This window comes from Oculina patagonica, unplaced genomic scaffold, assembly GCF_052425735.1.
Source record: "Oculina patagonica isolate OP01 unplaced genomic scaffold, crgOcupat unplaced572, whole genome shotgun sequence".
Taxonomy (NCBI): domain Eukaryota; kingdom Metazoa; phylum Cnidaria; class Anthozoa; order Scleractinia; family Oculinidae; genus Oculina; species Oculina patagonica.
This window is the reverse complement of record NW_027558441.1, coordinates 1,148-10,353: the sequence shown is the minus strand read 5'-3', so window position 1 is coordinate 10,353 and position 9,206 is coordinate 1,148. Positions and strand designations below refer to the sequence as shown.

General features: G+C 40.1%; 1 protein-coding gene across 1 annotated transcript; it reads left to right on the top strand.

Moving 5' to 3' along the window:
- The first annotated feature begins 2,665 nt into the window (after positions 1 to 2,665).
- On the top strand, positions 2,666 to 7,581 carry LOC144640936 (methyltransferase-like protein 27). The gene is made up of 3 exons (XM_078499999.1): positions 2,666 to 2,925; positions 5,149 to 5,269; positions 7,099 to 7,581. Exons 2-3 carry the CDS (start codon positions 5,162 to 5,164, stop codon positions 7,579 to 7,581), a joined length of 591 nt encoding a protein of 196 aa, XP_078356125.1. The 5' UTR covers positions 2,666 to 2,925; positions 5,149 to 5,161.
- The last annotated feature ends 1,625 nt before the right edge of the window (positions 7,582 to 9,206 follow it).

Genomic DNA, 9,206 nt, shown 5'->3' with positions numbered 1-9,206 from the left:
ACGGAAATAATGTCGATTTTCTAGTCGAAATATTGGCCATTAAAAAGTCTGCCTATATCTTAATTTCCGTCGTACTAGCCTTGCAGTCCAAATTGCTTGTTCGATTTAAGTTTTTGATGCGACCGGTGAATAGTTAAAAGGTCTAATTATATTGAAAATTACTTTTATTGATAACTCCTCCCGTTTTAAATTAGAGAAAAACTTAATGTACTTAAGCTTCTCTTTGTCAACTTGCCGTCTTTCATCTTGTGTACCTCAATTTACTCTTTTTCAAGAACACTTTATTTTCTTAATTTATTGACGGAATCACCCAATGAAAAATCTGATTTTCCCCTCCTCTTTTCTCAGTCCTCGAATCAAATATTTTCACGCGCTGCAAGTCGTCACGGTATAACTGTATTTATACCATGCCATAGAAAATACAGCCAATCAGAATACAGGAAAGCCGTTGTATATTCGACGGTATTCAACTCAACCTTCCCATAGTGCGCTGCGACTGTATTCTCGACGAAATTTAGTAAGCGTATTTTCTATGGCATGGTATAAAATAGTTACACAACACTTTCTCGTGGTGTACTATGGAATATCCCACTTGTCACTTGTATTTTCTTGGCATACACACTCGCCTAAAGGCTCGTGTGTATACTGAGAAAATACAAGTGACTCGTGGGATATTCCATAGTATACCACTCGAAAGCGTTGCATAACTAGTATGTAGTTGACTAAGGCAGGTGTGATGTCTATAGCCTCAGTATCATTCTCCTCCCCATAGCCCTTTCGTTTCTCTTAGCCGGCTGGGCCTTGGCACGAGAAAACGAAGGGCTCTGGGGACACAGGATTTCTAGTCCTAGATTCTTGGACTTCCGGTCTTCATGTATGCAGTCTCGATGTTTCAAAAGAATGTATGTGAGAGTCGTTACGTTTCTTACTTCCGTTTAGGAATTCTTTGTTCGAACAGCCAATAAAAAAAAATCGAATTAATTCAAAAATCCTTTGTCCCCAGATCCCTTCGTTTTCTCGTGCCAAGCCGGCTTAGAGAAACGAAAGGGCTATGGGGACGAAAATGCCTCAGTATCAACCATAAGTCGCTCCGCGCGTTTGATGTCTTGATTTACAGTGTCCTTTGTATGTCCCTCTGACTGCCTTATGGTGTTTCAATTCTTCCCTTGGACATTTTTACAAGGGTCTCAGCACTAGTTTCGGAGATTTCGATCAGACTGAAATGTGTGTGTGTGATCTCTCGTTTATCCAGTTCAGTCAAGGCTTACAGTATCAGATAAGTGACGTACATAATGATGACTAATTATACGTACTCAATTTACAGTTAAGTAACTGAGAGATCGAAACGGGGAAACATATCAAAGCGGATGGCACATAGTGTTTAGTTTCAGTGGAAGCAGGAGACAATATTTGTAACCCCTGACATGTTGAGCGCTTTGATTTGTATTTCCCTTCCCAAATCATCCCCCTTCCCCCCACCCCAACGTTTCCGTCTATTCTCGTCCCCAGAGTCTACGACCCTTCTGGTCTGCGCCAGGATCGATCTCTGGCGCAGACCAGATCGTGGACTCTGGGACGAGAATGGTTTCCGTCTTGAACCCGCTAATAAGTGAATACCATACCAAAAGAGGCTCCCTAGTGGTTTGTAATGTAGCCTGCGTAGCAGGCGTCTGAGTAGCGCGCGCATGGGAGAAACGCGAAATGCGCGAGAGGGCCACGCGAGGAAAAAATTTTTTCCTCGCGCGGCCTTCTCGCGATCGCGCACTCTTTTAAACGCGCTGAAAACTACACAGACGCCTGCTACGCAGGCTATTTGTAATGTGGTCTGCGGAGAAAGATCTGCGAGAACGCGCATGGCTCGCCGACTTCTTTTCCGCCCTATACTCAACTAAGACTTTGTAAAGGAGCGTCATTTCTGGTATACAGTAGAACCCCGGTAACTCGAACTCGGATAACTCGAACAACCCCGCTAACTCGAACAAACTTCCATTTCCCTTGGATTTGACCTCACTTTTCAGTCATTTTTACTCGGTTAACTCGAACTCGGATAACTCGAAAACCCCGCTAACTCGAACTAAATTTCGTTTTCCTTGAACACATTTGGGTCAAATTTACCCCGATAACTCGAATTCCGGTTCTTGCATAACTCGCCATGGTTGCCCATTGATAAGAGCAACGAACAGATCAAGTATTTGACAGCCATTTTCCACGCTCATAAGAATGTATGGTCGTGTTAGAGTTTTTGGGAAGATAAGTTCAATTTGCAATGTACTGTATACTGAAGTGCTGAAAAATCAGCAAACTATCAATTATTAACTTGGAAAATTAAATATTCAAACGACCCCGATAACTCAAAACCCCGGTAACTCGAACTGTTTTTCGTTTCCCTTCAGAGTTCGAGTTACCGGGGTTCTACTGTACTGAACTGATTAACAAATTCAGTGAGTGAAGACGGAGAGAGGATCTTAGATAACAGACCAATTTACAAAATGAGATACTACTCGACTTCTTTGTAATGCTTAAAGTGATTCTTGTAACAAAAATTGATCCACCGTCCACAGTCCAGTCCAAGTCATTCTTCACAGGTTTATTCAGAGTTCGCATATCTCGACACATTTTTCTTTCTATTTTTTATTTATTTTCCTATTATTTTTGCAAGCTGCATAGTACGATTCTCGACTTCAGGGTTTAGGGGTTGTTCTTGAATTTTTTCGACTTTCTTTCGCAAACTGTATGCCCTTTGTTGCATTGTTCGCGATGCCACGTCACAGCGCACGTGAATAACAAAGGTAACGCAACAGGCGTCTGGGTCTCATTGCACAATATCAAGCGTATAAATTGATCTTTTTCTTTCCAGTGATTTCACTTTCGCTTGTGCACCAGCTCGTTGTTGCTTCTTCCTGCCCCTCGTCTGCTATTTTATCGGTAAGTCTCATTTTATTCTTTGAAGCTGGAAATTTTGGTTAGTGGTATCCTTCGCTAGCAACAGTGGTCAACAATTTTTGCAAATTTTAAAGTTTGATCCAGTTTATAAAATGTCGGAAGCGGAATTGTGCAAAAGTCTTTCAGGTCCATTGATGTTATCGGTTGTGGTTATTCCTCCCTCATTCTGATTTTAGTCATTTACATGAATTTTAAAGTGTATTTTTAATGCTCATTTTGAGCCTTGGTCATAGGTGTTAAATTTGAAAAATTCGAGTCTTGGAGACGAAAATTTTAGCAGAATCCCGATTCCTCGATGCAAATTCTCGAAACTCCCGATTGCTCGAACCCCTTCGTTTCCCTTAGATACTACTTCTCTTGAATTGTTACCCCTGATCTCTCAAACCTGCCGATTTCTCGAAGCAAGTTTCCCCAGGACTGTTACGAGAAATCGGGACTCTACTGTACAGTTAGATCAAATTTGCGCAATTATAGCAAAATCCGAACGCGTACCTCGAAAGGAAAGAAGCTAGAATTGTGTTTTTTCCAAGAAATCTACTTTGCATGTTGACAGCACAATTTTGTCGACACGCTTAACACCATAAAATTGTTGCATTGAATTTAGGGTGGACCACGATCGGACTGTTTTCTTTAAGAATCAGTCATCTGCATAATTATCTAACGATATATTCAACTTTATATAATATATAACCGAGTTTTTTCGCTTTTTTGCTTAATGTAGGATTTTCCAACTTTATTGTAGCGGTATTCTAGCATACTAAATTGAAACATGCTGTTTTATACGTGTTAGTTGTTCATTTAGTGCTAGCCATTGCGTCGCAAATGTATTCGGGTCGCAGAGACAAAATCTTTTTGCGTTTTGCATACCAATTACTATTGTCTAGAAAGGTAAATAATGTGTGTTTGTAGGTTGAGCAAAAAAACCCGAACCATTAATAAAATTAAATTGAAAAACCATCGAAATCTTCGTTGTTTCTACGACCATTTTGCTGTAAGAAGGAATTTATGGAGATTCGTGTAAATTCTCGTTGAACTGGTTGTGGAACAGGCTTGTGTGTTGTTTTGACGGAGTCAACACAGGATTTTTTGTCGTCTGTGTTTTTTGAACTACTCTTAGCATCTCGCCGCTTCTGCACGGCAGAAAAAGCCGCTATTACTAAGGGTAGATTATGGTAAAATTGGTAAAGAACGCAAGCGGATAACTTAGTGATTACAGTACATGAAATTTCGAAATTCTAACGCAAAAGTTCATTAGATATGCCATCGCTTGTAATTATGCACCTGACTGCCAGGTTTTTCCCGTTAGAGCCCTGTACAATTCCGGCTTAAGGTTATTGTGCTCCCCATGCACAGGGCAGAAAGCTGTTGTTTTATCGGCACCGTGCCAAAGCCCTTTGTATGGTTTAATTTGTTACTGATTGCTTCCTTAACTCTCCTTACGTGTTCCGAGTAGACAATACTTCATGACAATATCATAGAATTTTTGACAGCTTGTCACGCGCCAGTCAATCAGCTGTAAACATAGTAATTAATCTGTCCCAGAGGTTTGTTTTCGAAGATTCGCCGCTCTCGTTTCTTCGGCTTAAGGCCGGCGATGCTCGACTTGTCCGATCTCGAAGCAATCGCCTGCCTTCGATGCAAGAAAAAAATCTCTGTATCTAGAGTCAGCTCAAGCTTAAAAGCTCGACGTTATTTCTATATCGCCGAAAATGTCTTCCCAAGTATTGAGTGGTAGATCGAGGCTTAAATTTTCTTCCACTTTTCGAGCAGTCCGCAAAAATTGAAAGCCGCTGATGGTACTGAAATCTACCGAACTTTTAAAAGGCGGAAATCCGGTTGCGTTCTTTCTTTCTATCTAGAGGGACCTTAAGGGGTACAATGGGAACGGGTTGGGCAAATGTTCACTGGGAAAATTGATTTGGGTCCCTGGGACTGTGATTCACAAACAAAATTAAAAGAAATGGGATTGGAATTTTTTTATAGTGTTAATTGATATTTTACATACTTTAAAATATTTTTTTCTTTCTTTCCGAGTTCTTTCTTACTTTCTTTCTTTCATTTGCTTGCTCTCTTGCTTTCTTGCTTCCCAATCCCTGTTTGTTTCTTTTTCTTTTCTTTCACCCTCGTTTCCTTCATGTTTGTGCCTTTCTTGGTTTGATTTGTGTATCATTGGCTGACTGACTGACTGATTTATTTTTGATCCAGAAAACTCCAGAAAATGACGAACGAAATCAAATACCCCAAGCGCTTCTTGGACTTGAACATGAATTCCCCAGTGGAGGATTCAAAAATGGCTTACGATGAAATGGCTCCATGTTGGGAAAAGGTAACTATGAAATGAAGGCGCTGTGATTTAGAGAGTAGCTGACGTTTTACTTTTGGAAGGCGGCGAGCCAAGCTGACTCGTCCCCAGACCTCTCACGCCGGGCATGATGGCAGACTGGAAGCGAGGCGCCGAGGAAGGCATGCAGGAGAGGATCCATGGTAGTTTTTAAAAATGTTAATTTTTCCAGGGCCCTTATTGATAACAGCACTTTTATGCTGATAAGGCCACCCTGGTTAAATAATATTAATTAATTATTAATTATTCATAGCAAAAACCAAAATTTCGATAATTAGCCGGGGTTCAGTTTTGAACAAAAAAAGAAATCTTTTGGTGGGCTAGGATGCTTTTTATCTAAAAAAATCGTTTTCTAGCATTTCTTGGCCTTTATTTTGAAGAGCGTTTGTGTCTGAAAAGCTTTAAGAGCATATCAAAAATGCCGCATGATTACTGAGCAAAACAACTGTTCCAATCAGAACGATATGAAACACAACGACTGTTTACTGTTATCAAAATAAGATTTCTTAATATATTTCACTTTCGAGAATCAGTAATAATTCATACTACTGTCGCATTCTCCTCTAGCAAGTTAAGTGGAAAACACAATTTGGTACTGAATTTGTAAATGGCGTGAAGGGATGAAATCATAATTGGAGGGGATTATCTAGCCTGCGTTGCAGACGAACTAAACCCTGCTATACCGAGGTTTTGTGACACGTCCGGCTGCGACGCATGCTAGGGATTATCGCGAGGTGGCCTAAGATAATAGTCTCAACATAACACGTGGACTGAGTGACCCTTAAGAACACGGCACAATAGCATTGGGAAGGCACTCGCCCTTCACCTCTAAAAGCGTCTACAAAGCTATTTTTTTCTGAATACTGGAAACTTACTATTTAACAAAGTTTGAGAATTGTTGTTTAAAAATTGTCGCTAAAGATGCGCTTTTTGCCTTTAGAAGTCGCATTCGCATCGCGCGGCCAAAGCATTACGTGAAGTAAAAGTGTGACGTCAGTTTCTATGCAAAAACTCAAGAAAATATGGCAGACAGTAAGAAAAGAGAGCGTAGCGGAAAAAATTGGCAGCATTTTGATTTTTAAAGTTTGTCGTTCGCCATCCGTCTTAATCTTTGTCTTTCGAACCCGTTCGTGTTTATTTTTTTACTCCGTTGGTATTCTTCTACGTTAGAAAACTATTATTTTGATGGGAACTGTATTGCAATTTGTTTCCGCGCGTCTCAAACAAAAGCGATATTAATTTATAGCCGTAACTTGATTTCTGTCCGCAAATTAAAGTTTCATTTTCCTTCAGATGTTTACAGATAATGTTTTTGATGGGTTAAGTTGGCTATCAGTAAATTCAGAACAGTTTAATCCAAAAATTTGCGAAATCCCCGTGACGTAGCCCACTTAAAGAATGCGATAAATTTATGATGACGATGACGATAAATTCAAATGCGTACAAAATTCCTCGCTCAAAGATGGACTACCACATGTACTCATTTTTCCCGAGAACGATACGAGAATGGAACAGCCTGGCCAATGAAACATTTAATGCACCAAACTTGACGGCCTTTAAGAAATGCCTGCCGTCTGACCAAACGCTAAGCAAACGATGCTGACTTTGACTTTTTTTTGTATCTATTTTTATTCATAGCATTTAAGCCCGCCCTTCTTTAATTTGAATAGTATTTATTTATTTTGTTAAGTAGTTATTTATTTTAATACTCACGAGAATCTTCACTATTGAAGGAGGTGAGTTACGTGGAAGAAGAAGAAGAAGAAGAAGAAACTGACTAAATATTTTTGTCTGGTTGTTCGTTATTGTTTTAGATCAGTGACAACGTAGGTTACAAAGGCCACATCCTGTGCGTGGAAGCATTTGATCGCGCCATGAAAACCGCTGACGTCTTTCCCAACCCGAAAAAAGACATGAAAATCCTTGATGCCGGGGCTGGCACAGGAGGCATTGGAGAAATGCTGAAAGCCAGAGGGTACACCAATGTCGATGCGCTAGACATCTCTCAGGAAATGCTAAACCTAGCTAAAGGCAAGGGCATTTACAAGAGGCTGATCTGCGCCCCATTGGTGGACACGCATATGAATGAGATCCAAACCGCTGAATACGACGTCGTGCTGTGCGCGGGCACCATCGTGTATGGACAAGTGAAACCTGGGGCAATCGAGGAATGTGCGCGATTTGTAAAACCTGGTAAGTGCCTGATTATGAGATATAAGGAATTTGCACACTATTTTGGTCGATTTTGTCCACAGTTAAGAAAACCATTAGATATCAGCTTTTATACCATGCCATAGAAAATACAGCCAATCAGAATACAGGAAAGCCGTTGTATATTCGACGGTATTGAACCCAACCTTCCCGTCGTGCGCTGCGATCTTATTCTCAATGAAATTTAGTAAGCGTATTTTCTATGGCATGGTATAAAACAGTCACACAACACTTTCTCGTGGTATACTATGGAATATCCCACTTGTCACTTGTATTTTCTTGGCATACACACTCGCCTAAAGGCTCGTGTGTATACCGAGAAAATACAAGTGACTCGTGGGATATTCCATAGTATACCACTCGAAAGCGTTGCATAACTAGTATGTATAAGCGTGTCAGTGATGTTTCTCCTGAGTTGAAGTGACATGACAAAAATGTTTGACTCAAGTAACCTATCTAACCACTGAGTGCGAACACCCTGAAACAACTTGTCACGTTCTTTCCTAGCCAGTTTAATAAAACTCTCTCAGAATACAACAACAACAACAACAACAACAACAATCTTTGGGTGCGTTTCTTTGGGAAAAATCCAAATCCGGATTCTTGATCCAAAAACGGATTTTGCGTTTCTTTACCTGTATCCGAAAATGGATTAATCTTGGATCAATGATCTGAAGAATCCACACTTCGAGTGGATACATCAGATCATATCTGAATCCGGATTTTTAGGATTCATGATCCGTGCGTTTCTTTGGGAAAGGATTCGAAAAAAGTACCTTGGCCCAGCGGTCTTTGCTGTGAAAATACAGGTTCGCTCTTTGTAAACACTGCCATACAGAAAGTTTTAGGCGGTTATTTCGATCAAAATACAAAAATATTTCACGATAAAAGGAAACGGTAGCTTCAGATAGGTATGTAGTATCATTTTAAACGGGATACAGGTTTTCTAGAACAGCCACTGTGTGCCTACGGAAGTTGTATCCTTTTGAAATTGTCTCGAGTGAAATTTGCACTGATCATTTCGCTATCATTCTTCGCTCTCAGATGCTTTCTCGCCACATTGTGCTTAACGCTAAAGAAGATCTACTTCGACGTGTGGTTTTTGTAAAAAGATTTTGTATGCTTAAATTGTTTTAGCTAGGATACATTGGGGATACATTCGACGAAAAATAAATTTGTGCTGATATTTTATGTACTGTGCGAAATGTGTTTACGGGGTTGTCATGGCAAAAAATCCGTTTTCGGATTCTTCGTTTCTTTGGGAGCAAAGTATCCGTGTGATCTGAGATCAATGATCCAATTTTGGATTTTCCCAAAGAAACGCACCCTTTATTTCGTGCCCAGAAGAGTTTTACAATAAATAAATACATGCAAGAGGAAAAATTAACAATAAAAAAGAGCACAGCCACTTAGAAATAGCTAAGGCTAATCGAGCTAAGTGGTTGGGCCAAGCGGAAAAAAATATTGCAATAAAGTAACAGAGTATAAAATCAAAGTCTCTTCAAGATCTCGACGTTTTTGCATGAAGTATGAGTCGAAGGTTTATCCTGTGCATTGTTCTTCGAACTTTTCATTACAGTTTCTTTGTAGTTTAGTTAAACAATTTCCTATCTTCGCGGAGGAAATGCAGCCATATAATTTTGTCAAAAATGGCTCGTCCGCACCGGGTATTTATACACATATTCCTTAATGAGCCCCCCCCCCCCCCCCC

Excerpts from the sequence above, each read along its gene's own strand:
- LOC144640936 (XM_078499999.1), top strand. The coding sequence starts at position 5,162 with ATGACGAACGAAATCAAATACCCCAAGCGCTTCTTGGACTTGAACATG. Across the intron at positions 5,270-7,098 it reads TGGCTCCATGTTGGGAAAAG|ATCAGTGACAACGTAGGTTA; the intron begins GTAACTATGAAA and ends TTATTGTTTTAG.